The sequence below is a fragment of the Chelon labrosus genome, assembly GCF_963514085.1.
Source record: "Chelon labrosus genome assembly, chromosome: 15".
NCBI lineage: Eukaryota > Metazoa > Chordata > Actinopteri > Mugiliformes > Mugilidae > Chelon > Chelon labrosus.
This window is the reverse complement of record NC_140348.1, coordinates 13,938,140-13,957,851: the sequence shown is the minus strand read 5'-3', so window position 1 is coordinate 13,957,851 and position 19,712 is coordinate 13,938,140. Positions and strand designations below refer to the sequence as shown.

The 19,712-nt window shown below is 40.6% G+C and overlaps 1 protein-coding gene across 5 annotated transcripts in view; it reads left to right on the top strand.

Moving 5' to 3' along the window:
- The window catches only part of kcnma1a (potassium large conductance calcium-activated channel, subfamily M, alpha member 1a), a gene marked incomplete at its 3' end in the record, with an annotated part of 130,894 nt that overhangs the window by 84,601 nt on the left and 26,581 nt on the right, over nt 1-19,712 (top strand). For 4 of the 5 annotated variants that reach the window (XM_084561382.1, XM_084561379.1, XM_084561383.1 and 1 more), the window contains exons 10-18: nt 3,904-4,014; nt 4,128-4,233; nt 4,470-4,552; nt 4,639-4,708; nt 5,672-5,827; nt 6,337-6,446; nt 6,619-6,687; nt 10,783-10,869; nt 10,947-11,023. In XM_084561382.1, the coding sequence (XP_084417508.1) occupies nt 3,904-4,014; nt 4,128-4,233; nt 4,470-4,552; nt 4,639-4,708; nt 5,672-5,827; nt 6,337-6,446; nt 6,619-6,687; nt 10,783-10,869; nt 10,947-11,023 (869 nt within the window). Of the gene's footprint in view, nt 1-3,903; nt 4,015-4,127; nt 4,234-4,469; nt 4,553-4,638; nt 4,709-5,671; nt 5,828-6,336; nt 6,447-6,618; nt 6,688-10,782; nt 10,870-10,946; nt 11,024-16,086; nt 16,261-19,712 lie in introns of all 5 variants that reach the window. The other variant, XM_084561380.1, reaches the window with a different exon arrangement.

Here is a 19,712-nt window from a genome sequence, read left to right as displayed (position 1 = left end):
GTCCGCACCAGGGAGGCTAGGGCTTCTTCTTTTTCCCCTCTTCTTATTTTCGATGGCACTCGGCATCTGCTACCATGTTCTGTCTTCTCTTTCTCACCTTGTTTCTCTTTCCCAATCGTACTCCCATCAGTTTAAGTCATTCCATTCTAAGGAGTCAGCAGAAGAAAGAGGCATTAAAAAAAAAAGCCTTTCTTCAATAATGTTTGCCTGTCATTGAGATACGATTGATGAAATGTTATGTTTGGACGGAGACCTCTGTTGGTCTGTTAGCCCAGACTAACAGATGGGTGCTGAGAAAAGCCCTTGTCAAGACCAAGGATAGTTTCTCCCACACACTTTATTTTCTCCTTCCACACCCCCTTCTGTCGTTTTCTTTCTTTTTTTTTTTTTTCTGGTTAGACATATAGTGAAAACATATGGTAACAATCAGAAGCTACCCACCAAACATTTAGGCTCGACGGACTTTTGCATAATCCTTTAGACGTGTACGTGTTGAACCTGACTCATTAGAAACTGGTTTGTCATATGAATGTAGGACTGCCATTATGGTTCAGTGCGTTATCGTTTAGCAGCTGTCAGCGCACAAAAAAATAAAAAGATCACGAAAATGAGATTTGGAGATTACGAGTATCCGACTGATCACAGTGCTCACAGACAGTGAGGTCATGAAACACTGTGAACATTTTTTAAACGTGAGCCGTTGTTTCATCTCTGCATCTGGCTGCTGTCATTCGAAACAGGCCTTTGAGGTTATTTGGAAGTGAGAGGGATCCATACTGGATTTCGGTTTCATGCTAGGGTTGCTTACAGTACCCTGTGCAGTGTAGCAATACACCCATGAGTTTAGTGACAGCTCTCAGCCTGTGTGTGCTGATATAATAATGACAAGTGTTGCGTTCTGTTGGCGCCCACTGCACTCGGGGCTCTGTGGTTTCCATTATGACTCCATGGTTTCCATTAGCCCCAGCTCCAGCACAGGGGTTGGCACGGAAACCGACTTCAACCCTGGCTGAACTCTCGCGTACACCTTTGAAAGTCCTCTATTAGGGTTCAGCAACTCGAGGCGTGCAGACCCAGAGACTCCTGCACTATCAGAGATGAACACACACACACACACACACACACACACACAATTTTAAAAAAGACATTTAGTTTCAAAATGACTTAAAATAATAAATAATAGCTCTATTAAAATACCTCTGTGAAGACTAAGTATTATATTATTTAGCTTATAGTGGCTACACGCGGCCTTGTTGAACAAAGTTGTATAAATTGCTTCGATGATGATTCTTGCTGTGAGTTTCATCACTGACCTAAGGATTAGAGCAGTACCAAGTGAGTGACCTCTGTTGCTGATGTTTGAGCTCTGTGTTTGTTCATTTTGTATTCAGTGTAGCTCCACTGACATCCTGATATGCTTCCTGACTGCATGTTTTTGTGTGTGTGTGTGTGTGCATGCTCTGTTAATACCCCCTTTGCATTTAATGTGACTGTGTGGCACATTTTTTTTTTTTTATTTATTTAATTTTATTTTCTGAGTTGTTGTGTTATGGTTTTCTTGTAAAAATCTGTGACCTTGAAGTGCTCCAAATGCAATTTGATTTAATTTTAGGTGTATCTCTATCTGGTTTAAGTTGTACTGCATAATTAAGGGGAGGTATTTGGTTCTTGAAGCAATTATAAACGGTTGAATCATCTTTGGTATCCCTTTCCCATATCGGGTTTCGCCGGCTAATGTACTCGGTATTAAATCTGATGCCACTATTGGCGCACAGGAAGGAGAACATTTCAGTAGAGACGAGTCACTTTTAATAATATCTATTAAGTGATATTTCTGTCTTAAAGTCTTACATTAGTGGCCAGACCAAGGGAAGAAATTATGTTTAATACATGAGAAAGAAACATTTGCCTTGCTGAGAAAAGCACCACATGTGTTTCCTGTACATGCCGTGCACATGTATTTACACGTTCGGGTTTGTGCTGTTTGAGATTTAATCCACACAAGCCAAATGATACCTAATAAATCTGTATGTATCCTCTACCTATGTAAGGGACATTTGATACTCAAATAGGAAAACATGGAAGATTTATTTATTTATTTATTTTTTTAACATCTAATGAAATGAGAGCCATCTCGAGCCAAATTCTGCTGGCTGCCCACAGACATCCCAGCTCATCAGCTTGTAAGACCGCACGGTTCTTTGCTCAACTCCGGCCAACCATGCAATCGTGGCTGCTCATTAGATTCTCTTAAAGGACAAAGGCAACATCTGCGAATCCCATTATATCCTGCTACATCCACGAACTGTCATTCCCTCAGCATGTCTGTCGCATTACTTTTGCCAAGTCCACTTCTGTTCAGCCCTACCCGGTCCATCTGGTGCTGGGGTAGGAGAACACTCTGGGCTATGGTTCTCATCTAACATCAATAAATATCTATGTTTCCTTTAAACCTGCCAAAGTGAGTCAGATTTCACTAATGTCCTGTTCAATTTTAGACATCAACTTTTAAAGGTTAACGCGTTCGCCAGAGCGGCCTTATAACAGCATGATAATAGATTGAAGGAAACCTGTCATAACAAATCTAGCGGGATGATAAGAACATACGCGGTGAGCTAATAAGACGGCAGAGTTTTTTTATTTAAGGAAAAAGTAACTTAATACAGAAAGTGTTAAGTGCAAAGCAGTCCAGTGCCCAGGCACTCAAAGCTAAAGTGGTTCAATTGTCTCCTGGCATGTCAAGTAGTGGATAAGGCCATTGTCATTACATAGACTGCCTTACAGGGCTCCATAGGGTAATTAAGGTGTCTGCCGAGTGTCCAATCTAATCCGTGTGAATATAAGAGTTGGATTTAACTGAGCAAAGTTTGGCATTAAGACTCCACATGTGACATTTAACACCAACAGAGTAGCTGAATTTACCACTAAAAACAAAGCTTATGAAGTGGGTTAAATCCCCATTGGTGTGATTAAATAATGTGTAAAATTCAACCACTTTAATTAATAAGTGTAACAGTTATCAGTAATCTTAAAGACAGATATTTTAAAGAAAAACATGTCTAGTACAGAATATTTTTATTTTCATTAACACTGTTGCATGATGTAGGAATCTTTTATTGTAATGCTCAAATCAGACACCGAATATGATGATTACACAAGCACCAAATGTTTCGTCCATCCAAACAGAGCCTCATCTCACAGTTGACACAAATACGAAGGTAGCCTTTGACTGTGATCACGCTAAAGTGCAGACGGAGGACAAACAGGGACACAACCTCAACCCTCGAACCGTTCCAAACTAACCCCTGACTTCCTTATGGCTGTAATCAGCCCCATGCTGCGTCTGACAGATCTCTCTGCTGTAATGCACTACTGAATCCTGCCAGAGGCCTGTCAAATACTCTGACGTCCTGTTTAGAATTTTTGTCAACCACAGGCCTCCAAATCATTTTGAGAGTTTTGGTAATGTTCTGTATAAAAGCACGGGCATATTGATGTACATGTCTTTGTCAACATCCATTCAGCTCACAAACGGGGTGGTTTGGCCGAAGGGACAGTTTTTATATTGAGAACGGATGACAATCCAACCAGTGTGGGCTGTATGATTGTATCTTAGATTTTCTAAAGTGGTTCAGAGTTGAGTGTTTGATTGCACTTGTCGTGCAAAATTTAACCACTTTCAATACATGGAGGGAAAAACGTTCACTTTTATGGCAAAAAGATATAATTCAATTACTTGTTTGCTTTGAGATGACATTTCTTGACATGTATATAGTTTTTTTTCAGTCTCTATTTGAGTTAGATGTTGGAGTACTTTGGTTTGACTGATTATCTTTGGGAGACATGCCAGTGTCTGCAGTGATTTAAGTTGCCCACTCAAGATGATTTCTCCCCCCCTTCCAGGCATATTGTGGTCTGTGGTCATATTACCCTCGAAAGTGTCTCCAACTTCCTCAAAGACTTCCTACACAAGGACAGGGATGATGTCAATGTAGAAATTGTTTTTCTCCATAAGTAAGTTAATTTTTTTTCATTCTCGCCACATGTAGGTTAGCGCTGAACAATTTTCTATATATGAGGTTTCCATACATGCTCTAACCCTTCTCCTCTTTTCTCTTATGTGCTAGTATTTCCCCTAATCTTGAGCTGGAAGCCTTGTTCAAACGTCATTTTACTCAAGTAGAGTTCTACCAGGGATCTGTTCTCAACCCTCACGATCTGGCGCGAGTGAAGGTACCATTAGCGACAAGACTCTTGGACAGATAAGGCTACATGAGATTACAGATGGCCCTTGTTAAACTTAAGTGTGGTCAGATTTTACAGATTAAGGCCAAATTTCTTCTTCTCACTTCTTTTTAAACAAAATCAGGAGACAATGAAAGATTGTATCTTATGTGAGAAAGACAATATTGTCTGAAGCATGCTGACATGTATTTTAGTGCTAACAAATCTGTTTCTCGTGTCCTTAGATCGAGTCAGCAGATGCCTGCTTGATACTGGCCAACAAATATTGTGCAGACCCTGATGCTGAAGATGCTTCCAACATCATGAGGTATTATCGCATCCTCTCAACTCTGTACTGAGATCGGTAGAAATTGACCAGATGAGATGTTCATTGTGCTTTCCTGTGTTTCCAAGGGTCATTTCCATCAAGAACTACCATCCCAAGATCAGAATAATCACGCAGATGCTACAATATCACAATAAGGTAAGATGCCCTGATGCCCTGACTGGTTCACCTCATCTTGACTGCTCTCCAATCACAGCAGTTAACTCCCAATTCTGTCTACTTAGGGGATGGATGGACCTCACCTGTTAGAGTGAGGAACTAATAGATCAGTGCTTTATATAGCAGAAGTTACTCCTCGGGAAGAGAGTGATGAAAATATACATCCAGCTTTTGATATTTTTGATATTTCAACTTTGCAGTTAATTGGCAGTGAAAGACAAACTGTTAGATCATAATTAATATTTTCAGTCAAAAATGTTTTACAACAGTCAGGCCATTATGACAGGTGAAGTAAATAACATTGACCATCTTGTGACAATTCAGTGCTCTGCTGGGAAACCTTTGGGACCTGGAATTCGTGTGGATGTTACTTGTACCACATGTAGCACCCACCTAGACCAGACCAGCCCCCCCTTCAATTTGTTGTTTATTTACTGGTCTCTTTTATGGTAGGGTTCAACCTTCTGAAGTCTCTACTGGCTGTTTGACAACTACCTATAATTAGTCTTGAAATTTAAATGTGTAGGTCAAGATGGAGCCAAGCTTGCTGGCTGTTACTCCTGGAAGTCCAGTGTTTGTGCAACGTCTGGTTGTAGCTCTTAGCGTAATAGGTTTAAATATATGAGAGTAGTATTGATCTTCCCCTCTGCACTTTGTTTTTACTCAAATTAGACAACAGATATCATGTTGAGTGAACTTTACTGCTCTGTAGAGCTTGGTGAACCACTGAACAGAGCCAGGCTTGGCAGCTCTTCCTGACTTCTTCTGATCTTTGACAACCTGCCAACCGGCTGCTGTCTCTTTGTATTTATCATATGTAAATGTCGGAGAGGGGCATGAAACTTTGTGTTTCCTAAATCGTCGAAGTATCCCTTTAAGAAAAGCGACTCGTCTGCTTATTTTCCTGTGCTTTGTGACCTCTCTGTTCGTCATGTGATGAAGGCCCATCTGCTGAACATTCCGAGCTGGAACTGGAAAGAAGGTGACGATGCTATCTGCCTGGCGGAGCTGAAGGCAGGCTTCATTGCCCAGAGCTGTCTGGCCCAGGGCCTGTCGACCATGCTGGCCAACCTCTTCTCCATGAGGTCCTTCATTGAGGTAACACAGAGGACAAATGAACTTGTCAGAGTCTGTCCATCTGAACAGACTGAAGCAATATGGATGAATGAATACTCACAATGCATTTTTGTTCATGGGATGATTTATGAAGGGTTCGTAGGTCAGGCTAACATAAGTGGATACAGTAGGTTCTCTGCTGACAGATGGACTAGATCTATCAAACAGTACATTCCCTGGGAAATTTTGACATCTTTGTCCAGAGAAAGACTCCTATTCCTATGTTTTCAGTCATTTTGGCACGTCATATTTTACCGTGACATTTCATGTGGAATCTGTTCAGCGTCTCCGTGGCTCAAAATTGAAGAGGTGCTTGCCTTTATCAAAGAACTGTTCTAATGTCATAAAGATGATGGATCAGCTTATAATGACCGGGCTGATGTTGTGCACTGGAACATCTGCGGACCACATTGGGCCACATTTGAAAGGAAAGCAGCCTCTCAATCCTCACATGTGACATTTATTTTATTTTTTTTATTTTTTTTTGTCAGATTGAGGAGGACACATGGCAGAAGTATTACCTTGAAGGAGTGGCTAATGAGATGTACACAGAGTATTTGTCCAGTGCCTTTGTAGGCCTCTCCTTCCCAACTGTCTGCGAGTAAGTATCGCTTTTCCCCACTCAGCAAGCCCAGTGTCAATGGTAGGTAGATGAAGTGAAGAGAGAAGGACAAAAAAAAGGGGACTGTTCAGATGTGAATTTTTAAGGCGTTTGACACGTCAGTCATCTGCTTGTATACTTCTCTTCTCTAATGACTCCGCTTGTTTTACAGGCTGTGTTACGTGAAGCTGAAGCTGTTGCTCATTGCCATTGAATACAAGTCTGAGCAGAGAGAGAGCAGGTTTGTATAATGCATCTTTACTCCTATAACATCAGGCACACTTGTGCTAGCAGTCAACTACTGTGTGCTTTGCTTCGAGTGAATCTTCTAATAAAACATCTTGAACTTTCTCTTTACAGCTTTGATCCCAGTTGATATTTGTATTGCGTTTGATCACATTTGGTGAACATTTGAGCAACAGCACGCCAAAGTAAATACTTGGGTTCAGATGACATGATAGAACTAGAAGACAGTCACAGAGCACATAAGTCCACACAGACATCCTAACATTTTATTTTAGTAATAGGAAATAATTATTCTTTATTCTAGTCTGCATTTTTTAAAGTGCGGTTGTACATAAAATATGCGAAAAGTTTCAGTCTTAACAAGCATCATTACATTCTACTATTTTTTGAGATCTCCTATCCCTCCACTACTGTATGTATGTAATGGAGGTAACTGTACAGTCACAGGTCAGATCATACCAAACTGTGCAGTATTAGAAGAAGTATTAATATTATTCTTGTACGTTTTTGTCGGCTCAGAGATGCCAAACTTGCTGCACATTTCAAATTATGCACAATGTGTTTCCTCGCTTGATTTCGCCGTGTCGTGCTCAGCCTGTTTGATTAGCGCTAACTCAGTGTTGGTTCTATCGCTAATGATAACACAACGTTCTGTTCTTCAGTAATCTCAATTGCCAAATCCTACCCACCCTTCCCTACCTGTTCGCCTGTGTCAAATGTTTTCGCATATTGACAGGGTTTTAATTTTAATATAAGTAACTGAAATCTGTTTTAATTTCAAGTCAGGTAATCAAGTTATATTTTGACATAATGTTATTTTTTTTTTTTTTTTTACAGCTGTTTGCATCCCAGCAGGCTAAATTTTGTCTGTGTTCTTAATTATTTCAATCCAGATTTTAGTTATTTAGACATACATATATATATAATATTTATTTTATTTTTTTATAAAGTTTTTTACACAGTATTTACTAGAACATGTGTTGCCACAATATTCTGTGCCATTCATGCACTTGATAAACATATCAGTCGAATCACAGTCATTTTTAGGTGCCTCGGACAAGCAGGAAACAATATGAGTTGTGTGTCTCTGCAGAGTTGCATCTCGTGCTGCTATATAAGACATAGCTAGAAAATAGGCAGATAAACAGTAGCAACACTTATATTCTCCTCTTCTTTTGTGTTCATGATAACTGTTTGATTTGAGATTTTTTCTTGTTGTTTGCAGAAGCCGCAAGCGGTATGCCCTCTACCTTATCTTACTTCCAAAGTTCCACCCATTCTCCACCACTTTAAAGCTTCTGACTTTGGGAGTTTCCCCAAGGATATTTTTCCACACACTATCTTGCAGTCCTCTTTTTCTAACTCCTTTTTTATGGTGTCCCTTGTGCTTAATGCACTAACTTCTTTGCAGGCAGAGAGAGGATAGATAAATTGGACGTGTTTGTAGAAGTGCTGTTTCTTTGTCTTTGCTGTTGTCGGTGTACCAAGGCCAAACACTCACCCTCTCCATATCTACCTCTTATTTGATCTTTTCCGTTTTGTCCTTAACCAAAATCCTTTGCTTAGTTTATTTCTCTCACTTTCAGTTCTTTTTCAGTGTTGCTCAGTTGTTGCCCTACTGTTTGTTAGCGTCGACAAGCTGCGTATTGCACTCATTGGTGTTTTCAAATCATTGCCAGAGCAGTACTCTGTGGTTCTCTGCCTCCGAATCAGTGAGGAGGCTGTATACACGTATCTTAGACGTGTGGTGTCGATAAGCACTGATAATCTGTTGTTCTACATTTTGGATTTAATCTTGAAACAAATTGACTGATTATCTGCCATTGCTGTAGGCGGTGGCTGATATAACAGCATGTCTTTTCGTCATGGTTTTATTACATCAGCGGCACCTCAACATTTTTACTTGATTTTTTTTTCAGTTTAATCATGTTACACACTAGGAACGGCATGGAGCTGTTGAATTTGGATAGCGTTAGGTTCATCCAAGCTGAAGTTTTTAATTTACGTGCCCCACATTTCACTTTTGCATTCCATCACACTCTCATGTCCTCAGTGCTAAATGTATATCCATCTGTGTATGTATGTATGTTTGTATGTATGTATGTATGTATGTATGTATATATGTGCGTAAGTATGTATATATTTATGTATGTACGTATGTATGTATGCGTGTGTGGGATTACCTTGAGAGGGAGAGTTTGTGTGTGAATGTGCATCTTTGTACATCTCAGCCACCATGTTCAGCCATGCTCGTGCGTCTCTCGAGTAGATGTTCTTAAGTGAGGTCACTTCCTGTCAGTTTGGTGTTTGAGAAACAATCCAACTGCACAGAAGTTACTGCAACCGTCTGCATCTACGTACCTGTCCCTATACCTGTGCTGCAGTGGCTATGCCTTTCTGTTTAACTATCGTCCTCTTCATTCTGTTCGATAACTGCATGCTATGACACTGAAGGTGTTTGATGCTTGCCTTGTTGCTCACAATATGAGGTTTTGACCCTTTTAAAGCTTCTATTCACGAGTTTGCACCCGGCTGACGAAAAATGGATAGCTACACCTGTAAAATCTCAGATTTGGGCAGCAATGTTCGTGGAAATGTCTTGATTTGATTGGTTTCTTTCCTTTATTTTCACTAAAGCGCATGCCAGGTGTATTGCCTGTTTACTTCTCTGGGGGCCATTCAATCTGAGTGACGCTATTTCACTTCTTGCAGTGTGGAAAGAAAAACCTGATCTGCCTGACTGGTGCAATTTGATCGCAACCTGTATGGATTCAATTGCTCCCTTACTAGTTTTGTTTATTTTCTGCAATGTAACCTTTTACATGGAGCTCAGAGGAAAGATGTAGCGCGTTAGATGCTATCTTACGTGTTTACTTCAACCCTGAACGTAAACAGAATCTTTCAAAATTAAATGCTAAATCCATAGATTTGCCCCAAGACTGGCAGTAGTTTTTATTTGAATTAAATTTTCATCATTTTTAATAATTAATAATAGCAAAGTAAATGAGACAAAATCATCTTTCATCTGGGCTTTTATTTTGAAGGAGTGTGACTCTTAAAGGTTTGTGGGTTCAGTGTTTTGATATCTTAGTTCACACTCACATCATTGATGATTGTTGCCCACAGGTAACCATTAATGACCAGGGTGTGTGTGCGTGTGTGTGAGTGTGTGCATATAGTATATATATGTATATATATCTATATATGTGTGTGTGTACTCTTTGTCTTAGTCTAATTAATGGGGAATGATACAGCCAATCGCTCAAAGTGCTTATTGTATTCTACTGAGTCCAACCCATCACAGAAACGGTGTGAGTAATACATCTTGTAATGCAGTGATATTTATTATAGTAGTGCCTTTTTAAATGGAATGGAAATAATTAAATGAAAATTAAACCAGTATTGATCTTGCTAGACGTGGATTCTAATTATTTTTGAATGGAGCAGAGCAACTACTGCTTTTAAGGAGACTTATTCCACTTTTAGACCAATTTAATTTTTTCTTAGGGGTAGCTCCCTAGACTATAACATGAGCCTAGTACTGACAAGAACAAAAAGAGCTGTTCATTCCCTTGCATCCCACTGTCAAATACTAACCAAGGTAACTACCTTGCCGTACATCCTCTGTACTACAGCCATGTCTCAGTGGCCATCACAACATTTGTTCTGACCAGATGACTGTATTTGAGACTAAAACCACCCCATGGCCATGATTTTAATTCTTTCTGCCCTCGTCCCTTTACTCGTGCCTCTCTGTCCCTCTCCTCACCCCGGGGGCGACCCAACGCCATTCTGTAAAGAAAAGAATTAAAATTCAATGTGCGATCATACTGTTGTGCATTTCGTCCATCCGTGTGAGTATCACATCAGCCCAAAATCAGAGGAGCAGGTGTGTTTGGTGATAACTGACACGCACATGCCACAACACAACAGAGAAAAAAGACTTTCCCTATAAGTGCAATCCAGGTCCGATTGAAGGCTCCAACAAGTGTGTGTACCATTCCTCTTGATTAGCGTGCTGTGTGAGTGAACTGCCCGTCGTGCGGACTTTAACGAGCATTATGTGTCTGTATGTCTCTTAATTACCCAGCATCCTCATCAACCCGGGCAACCATGTCAAGATGCAGGAGGGAACACTGGGATTCTTTATCGCAAGTGATGCCAAAGAAGTAAAGAGGTAATCAGCTGCTAATCGTGTCAAACAGGATAGTTGGGTCATTTTCAGTGCTAAACATTTTTACGTGTCACTTTTAGAGCATTTTTCTACTGCAAAGCTTGTCACGACGACATCACAGACCCCAAACGGATCAAGAAGTGCGGCTGCAAACGACGTGAGTAGCCGTGCCTTTGTTTTGCCCCGCCGGCACTGTTTTTCCCTCCCTTCCTCTCAGTCCAAAACCTACCTGTGGGTCCTTCCGTCTCTTTATACTTCAGGTTTTACAAGACTGTAAACTAATATTATACCTTTTACTGTGTCCTTGTTCTCCTGTACTGTGGTGTTTTTTCTTTTTAATGTTGTCACACCATTATACTCTCAGGAAAGTGTTTGATATGGGTCCCATTTGAACTTCCATAACATCCATTATGGTACGGTCATCAGTCAAAACATTTTTGTTTCCTGGTCAAAATTTAGGTATCGTCATCTTTAAGTGTGTTTTAATTTGGGTTTAACCGTTGAATCTCTACTATATCAGTGCAGTCTTAGAATGTAACTAAATAAAAAGGTATTAATCGACCACTGCAGAGGCGGTAGAGAAAATCTTAAAATTGTACTGATGTTTGGAACACTTAAAAACCTTTATTTACAAAAAAAATGCACATATTCTGTAGCTCATTATCCCACTCTCGCATGAAAAATGAAAAGTTTAAATATGCAACACAAGATGGAATAGAATACTTTACATCACATTATATTTCTCTGTAGTATTTTAAATATTAGTGCACGCGATCGACTGTATTACAGTCTTTTTACATGTAAATACTCTCGATGACAGTATTTGAGAGCACTCAGCTCAGTGACTCGACTCGGGGGATTTAAGGTCACGGGCACGTTATGAATAGTCGTAGACTTAATGCGCCACTAACGGTTAATTTTAAGACTTTGCACGATGCACAAATGGCCCTGTCAAATGAACCCGACCTATGTACAGTAGCCGCTTGTCAGGGTGTGTTAGCCCCTGGATAAATAATTCAGGTGCATATTTCCACAAAAGGTCACATGCAGTTACAGTAAGCAGCCCGTTATAGGAAAAGCTTGGTTTTAAAATAGTTCTTTTGTCTGTTTTAATTACTTGTGCTCTGATAGCTCAATCGAATCAACAGGCCTCTCACACTCTAGCTTTATTTAGATCAACTGTTTACTTCTGTTCTTAATATCCTCATGTCTCAGACTCTGGTGAGGGACAAGGCGTTATGTTTTATCTTAAGAAGAGAGTTGCATTCAGAAAGATGACAGTTCCATTACTGCAATGGAATTCTGTCCTCCAGTATGTTCTGTTCTATCATGTTTTGTTCTCTTGTTTTTTCCCATGTTTCTTTATGACCAGTGACACACTTTTGATGTATTTCCTTCCCTGCTGCCATTGGAATACGCCACTTTATTTTAACTACTCACTGGTAGTGATTTATTGTGAGTAAAAAAGAAAATGGGTGTCCTATTACCCAGAGTGCAGTGCAAGTGTTTTTTTTCTTCTTCTCCTCTTCAGCAAATAGTATATCGTATCTATGTTGCATGTACCAGTGTAGCTTCTGCATCCCTCTCCTCGCCTCTCATTTCTACACTGTGCTCAGACCAGACCAAATCCAAAACAGCAGAAAACACAACAGTGCCAGGCTTCCTCCGCAATGGCCCAGTCAGCCGATGCTCGGACCACTTGGAAATGACGAATAAATTGTGACTTAATTGGATGTGGCCGATGAGATGAGCGGTTTTTGCACACTATTTGATCGTCGAACTAAAGTCATATTATGCGTTTACTTTTGATTAGCCTCCGTTTATAGTAATGCTCCAAGAAAATACAGATATAATACAGTAGAGCATCTAGAATATCATACAGTAATCATGGGCTTAGAAGCTTTAACACAAGGTTGAAGAAAATTAACAAGATCTGCTGAGATTTAAATTGATCTGCTTTCTGTCAAAGGAACTTTTGTGTGGCTGTTTTTTTTTTTTTTTTCTCCCCAGAAAGCAGAATATGTCCTTGTGGGAAGTTTTTCAAATCCTAACGAGCTAGGTTGCCAAAACACAATCAAAACAATCTGGTCTCCCTCTTTTTGCCCCACTTCGCTGTGATCTCAGCCCCTTTCTAAACTCTGGGCCCTTGCCCAGCTCAAGCTGGGGTTTCAGAGATCAGCGGTACCTTTCAGAATTGAAATGTCACAGCACCGCTCTTGTGCATTTCAAATCTGGACAGTCGTCGGGCCCTTTTGTTTAGCTCGCTGCACTGGGTGAAAGTTCCACTAGTGATACACAGTATTAATTGTCATCGTATTCAGTTGCCACTAGATGGTGGTGCTGTGCCAGAGTCCTGTACCAAAATAAATAATATTACAAAGGTGATGTCTGTAGAGGAAACTCAAATCCCCTGAATCCTTTTCAGCAAAAATGCAGGGACCATATGGGTGTCTTTTTGTGAACCGGGATAATAAATTGATACATTTTTGCAGATTTATCATCCTGAATTCATCCTGTAGTCATTTTGTAGTCCTTAATGTTTTACTGTTAATGACATAGTGAGGGTATCGTAAAGGGTGTGCATTTGTGCCTCCTCTCTTATGCGCCCCAAGAGTGATAGGCTACTCGGTCCTGTATTGATTATTGCTCAAAAGTTAAACTCTTGAGCCAGCAGCACCATTTTTCTTGCACTTTTGCTGAACAAGGAAGTCTTAGGGGGGATATGTATAAGAATGATGCTTTCTTTGGGACATCCTTCATATTCAACATAACACCCTGATAGCTTCTGTTTGAGTACAATGTGCTTTGGTGGCTTATAGGGAGGTAGCGACTGATGAAACCCTCGCAGACAGTTTATCAGGGTGCCTGTCATGTTGAATCTTCAATTAGGAATGCCCTGAAATGGACACTTTAAAATCCTAGGCCGGAATCTGGGTATTTGTGACGTCAGAAGTAAAAAGACATTGTCAGTGTGTGTGTGTATGTGTCGTTGTGTCTTCCATTGTTCTCCCTTCATGTGTCAGAAGTCCTCATTGTAACGAATATATATACTGCGGTCCAAGTGCCCAAGCAAAAAGACTCTGAAGTTAAGACATTTCAGCATGTTTCTGATAGCGTCCTTGCACTTGTCTGCCACGCCCTCAAAACTGTTCCATTACCGTGAACAGTTATCTCTGTACCTCTCCTCGTTGCTGAGACTAAAACTACATTTTCTGCATGCTTTTCACATGCTCATAAAGCACATGTGCATGTCACAGGACGCAACAGTCCCTGATGCCTTCACCCTACGGCCTATGATCTGCGTTTCCCATTCTCTCCTTGGCCGCAGGCTGAAACATATTCCTTCATTCAAGGTCTTATTTTCCGAAATGAGTCAAAGATGCTGAAAGTGTCTCTGTAGAGGTGCCAGACAGTATTAGTCTGCTGTCTGTTTGCACCTTGGCAATGAGAGAATGGGGACCAGGGACTGTTTCTGCCCAGAGTCACAGCAATCTAGAGATGCTACTCTGGGGACTTTCACTCCTGCTTCCCTCAGGGCTCAGAGCTTCACACACACATAGACAAAAAATAAATAAATAAAACAAAAGGCTGCTTAGGCTGACTAATAGTGAAGACCTCTTATATTTCACATATACTCTTACCTGAATAAGGGTACCTAATTCATAGTTTTGTATCAGGACAATCATTAAAAAGAAACACGAGTAAAATATTTTTATAATACAGTTATTTATTGTTTGTTGCATTTCCCTTAGATTTTTGTCCAATCGGATTACATTTGGAAATCTTTTATATAATGGATGTAAAGGATATTCTTCATATTAACTGTATGTATCAAACACCGATCAGCCACAACATTAAGGCCACTGGCAGGAGAAGTCAATAACATTGACCATCTTGTGACAATTCAGTGTTCTGCTGGGAAACCTTTGGACCTGGTATTCATGTGGATGTTACCTAGACATGTACCACCCACCTACACCAGACCAGACACCCCCACCCCATAGCAATGACACTCCTTAATGGCAGCAGCCATCCCCAGCAGGATGCACTTTAGGAACAAATAATAATAATTAAAAAAAAAAACATGAAAAACAGCACAAGGTGTTGACCTGGCCTCCAAATTCCCTAGATCCCAAAATACTGATCAAGTATCTGTTGGATGATCTACGGAGGCCCCTCCCCTCAACCCATAGGACCCAAAGTCCCCCACTAACAACATTCTGTTGCCAAAACAGGACACACTCAGAAGGCCCATGTCCATTCTTTGATGAATTAGAACTGTTATGAATATTAGGAAGGTGGTCATAATGTTATGCCTGATTGGTGTATATATACTTAATATATTTTCGGTATATCAAGAGTTATAGATTGAAAACCAATCAACATTCAAACTAAATATGGTAGGATATGTACTTTTTAAGCAACCTCTGCTAACATTAGCTAGCGCTAGCCAACAGAGGCTGCAGGTCATCCTAAACCAATCATCACCGAGTACGCAATGGTTCATTTTATTCCACTTTTTACTGGTAATAGGCATAATTTATGCACAAAGAAAGAAAAAAAATGAAAAATGACACACTAATATTCTTTTTAGTCCCTTTGGGGAGTGGAGGAGTGAAACTGCAGGTTTGAACATAGCATGTATTGGCCAGTCTAGCCCGTAGAATAGTGCGATGCCTTGGACAGAGCCGCTACAGCTGCATGATGGGATACAGGTACGTGATCCACTCCTTTAGCCAAATGGATAGAGGATGTACAAATGTATGAAACATTGTATGAGGTTTGCTGCTGAAGACATTGCTCATGCCTCTCTTCCCTGAATGCCTCCCCTCCTCTCTCCCTTCTCCTCACCCCTATTTCCCCACTGTTATAATTTTGCCTTTTTGACCTGTTACAGCCTTAGCACACAGCTTGACCTCTAAATGTCAGTTTGGACGTGCAGTTGTTGTACTTTGAAGTACTGTCGTTGATATTGTAACGCATACAATTTGTTACTGACACTTTCTTAGACAAAAAAAAGAAAAAGAAAAATGACTGTTAAATGAATTTCAACATTTGAAGCACTGTAATGTAATTTGGGGCTCAAGTCTGTGGGAGCAGGTGGCTAAGGCTTGCACTTTCTGATGAAGTTACCTTTCCGACTTCCCCTGGATGAATATTTCTCCTTTTGCCATTAACCTGCTGCTTTTCCTCTCCTCTCATCCCAAAACATGACTGTAGCCAAGATGTCCGTCTACAAACGAATGAAACTGGCATGTTGTTTTGATTGCGGCCGTTCAGAGCAAGACTGCTCTTGCATGTCAGGCAGTGTACATAGTAACATGGACACCCTTCAGAGGGCCTACCCACTTTCCTCTGTCTCTGTTCATGATTGCGCAACCACTTTACGTGCCTGTAAGTTACACCGCCACCAACACATGCTGTTACATGTCTGTGGTGTGTGCTCCGTGTATTGTACCATGCAGAGGTACCGTACGTGTGTGTCTGTGATGTTGTCTACGTGGCGTGATCTGTATATTGTAACTCCATAGTTTGCGTAGCTGTCTCCAACATGAATTTATTCATTCTTATTTTTTCCCAAGCATTTTTTATTCAGTAATTTCTTCTTTCTATCTCTATATCTATATATCTTTTTCTCTATCTTTGACGATTTTTAGGTTATTTGTCATTTTGCTTTGACGTTCTTGTTTCATGAGTGTGGGTAAGTGCTGGTGTGGCTCTGTGGTGCTGCTGTACAGTAGGTGTTAAACACGTGGCTACGGCATGCTGCGTCACTCATGCAGTTGTGTGATAATGTCACTAGTGGAGCGTGGTGTTTGATGTGTTTTTAACTGTTCAAGGTAAGATGTCTGCATACACAAAAAAAAGGAAAAAAAAAATGGAACATTTTTACTGCAACTGAATGAAAACGTTTGTCAAACTGTGTCTTTCCGTTGGGGACCCTTCTGCTTACGGACCTCTGAGTTTATACTTTTGAGTTTGCATACTTTTCAGTTTAAAGCAGCTTTTCCTTTGTTTGACGTTTTGTTTTACCTTTGACTTAACATTACTCAACTCCAAGACCCCAGATTTTAGTTTTGTTTTCACACTTGAAATCAAGAGAAACCAAACCTTATAAATGATAAAAAGTATCAAACAGAAAAGAAAAGCTTTTAATATTTGAAAAAATAAATACAATCACTTTACTAAGAAAAAATACATTAAAATTGTCCACAATAATTTAAGCATAACTTAATAAATTGTAATCTTTTGCTGTCCTCAATAGTTTATGACACATTTATTCAGTAGGAGATGAACAGTAAACTAGGAATAAGTAGAAAACAATGCCAGGAAAGAGGACACAACTATAGATAAGGAAAAAGCAAAGAGGAAGAAAAAGGAAAAAAAGGAAAAAGGGATGTTGGCTTGATAAATGAAAGGTAAGAGGGCCTAGGCCGCGGGTAAATCCTGTCCTTTCTGTTTTCCCTTTGAGTGGATGGGAAATACTAAATTGTCTGTCAATTAGACATGGCAGCAGTAGGCCTAGCTATCAAAGCCTTGGGTTCAGACATACAGATCTGATTTCCTTCTCAACATTCTCCCACCATCTGCCGACTCAGCCTAGATTAGTGTCAAACATGCCATGATGAGTTTGGCTTGGCCTCTTGTAGTTGGGCCTGCGCTGATATCCCTCGGTACCAATTACTGGCCATTACATGGTTACTGATCTCACTTCTCCCTCAACCCCCTGTAGGATTTCAGGAAAGCCTCCTCTGTCTTAGATTTCTTTCCCTTTTTAACTCTGACTTTGTCTGAACAAAGTGAGTTTAGTGAAGGAGTGCATTGGGCTTTGTCAGTCAGGGATTGTTGGATTTCCTCTCCCCATCTCTTCTGTTTTTTCCACCAGATTGAAAGGATAAGACATCTTTATTCATGATGACTTCATTCTCTTGTACACCAGAACCTGATTTTTCTAGTGGTTTGAAAATTGGTTGTTTGCCTTCATTTAATGCATGCTGTGTTGTGATGTAAGTCAAATTCAGACCTCATATACAGTACATAGTGTTACATAGACAGCACTAAAATGGCATTATGAACATCTAAATAGTTTTATGCAATTGTTGATACAATATTTAATTAATAGCAATTTTAACACACTCTCATTCCATCTACATTACGTGACTAATGTGATATTTGATGAAATCATCTCTCCGACCAGCAAGCTCTGGGTTAATTTGTTAAATTGTTGCAGCCTTCTGCAAATTGTATGTACACTGATCTTGGTATTTTCTCCAATCAGGCATAACATTAAGACAGGAGACGTAAATAACATCTTGTGACAATGCAATGTTCATGTGCAATCGTGTGGATGTTGCTTAGACATGTACCACCCACCTAGACCAGACCAGGCACCCGCACCCCATAGCAATGACACTCCTTGATTGCAGCAGCCATCCCCTGCAGGATGCAGCCTGACACAGACATACACACAAACATAGTTTAGGAACAACTCAAAAAAACAAGAAAAACTGCACAAGGTGTTGACCTGGCCTCCAAATTCACTAGATCCCAAACTGATCAAGTATCTGTGGGATGATCCACAGAGGCCCCTCCCCTCAACCCATAGGACCCAAAGTCCCCCTGCTAACTATTCTGTTCCCAGACACCACAGGACACCCTCATAAGACCCATGTCCATTCTCTGATGAGTAGGCACTGTTTTGGAGGCACAAGGGAGACCTACACAACATTAGGTCATAATGTTATGCCTGATTGGTGTATATATTAAATTGATAGTCCCTTATTGATATAGGTGATATTAAATTGTCAGAGTGAAAATAAGATGTTATAAAGTACAATAAAATACTATATAGGTTGCAGGAGGACACTTTTGCAGATGAAAACTTAAAACTTCAAATATATATAGAGTAGGGTACAATACATAGGTCCCCATTGTGTAGTTGTGTTTACGGATTCTTGTCAACTTTTAACATGTTACGTTAGACTTTTTTCTCAAGTAGTCCTAGAAGAGTTCTTTGGGTAATTCAGAAGTTTGTTTTGATCTGTAAATCTGTTGCACATGTTGTTTCTTTGTGACCAGTCTATCATCACTTTGGCAAAGCTTCAGTCAGAGAAGAGGTTTATGTAATGGAGGGGCTGAGGTTTTTAAGAAGAAGGGCTATGGACAAGGGTTGGGGACCTAGGGCTAGGAAGATGCTCTTGGCAAGTCCACGACCTTCTGGGCTCCGTGTACATGCGCATCTTGTGTGCGCACCGACACGCACTTCTATCTCTTAGTCTGTGCATGTGTGTGAATCTGCATATCATTGCTGGGGACCTTATCTATCCTGACACGGAAATTATGTCTGCATTTTCATTTTCCCAGCCCTGCTGGTCCGTCACCAAACTTGCCCTGACAGCTCCTGTCCACCAGGCAGGCTTGGTCCCCCCCCACCCCCACTACCCTCTGTCCTACGCCGCCTCGCTACGCCCCAGATGCTAGCCAGTTAGTCTACCGCCTCTGCGGTGCGGGCAGATTGCTAGAGACAGATGCCAGGGCCACTGTGGGTCCCTTTTTGAGGATCTGTGTCATAGGCCAGCCCTGGGCCCTCACTGTGACCTTTTAATGCTGGAAGAGACTCTGGGAAAGAGTGGAGAGTGTCAGCAGCTCAGAGCTCAGTTCAAGTGTCCGCTGCATCAGTTGTTCTCGTACTATCGGTCATTAATATCTGCTCCGTCAAGGTCACTAACGGTAATTTTCAGATGATTAACAGCGCCGGCATAAGTGGAGACCTTGGTCAAACCTTTGAAAAGGCAACCGCAGAGATTTAAAAGAGCAGCAATAAACCTGTGTGTGTAAAATCCCCA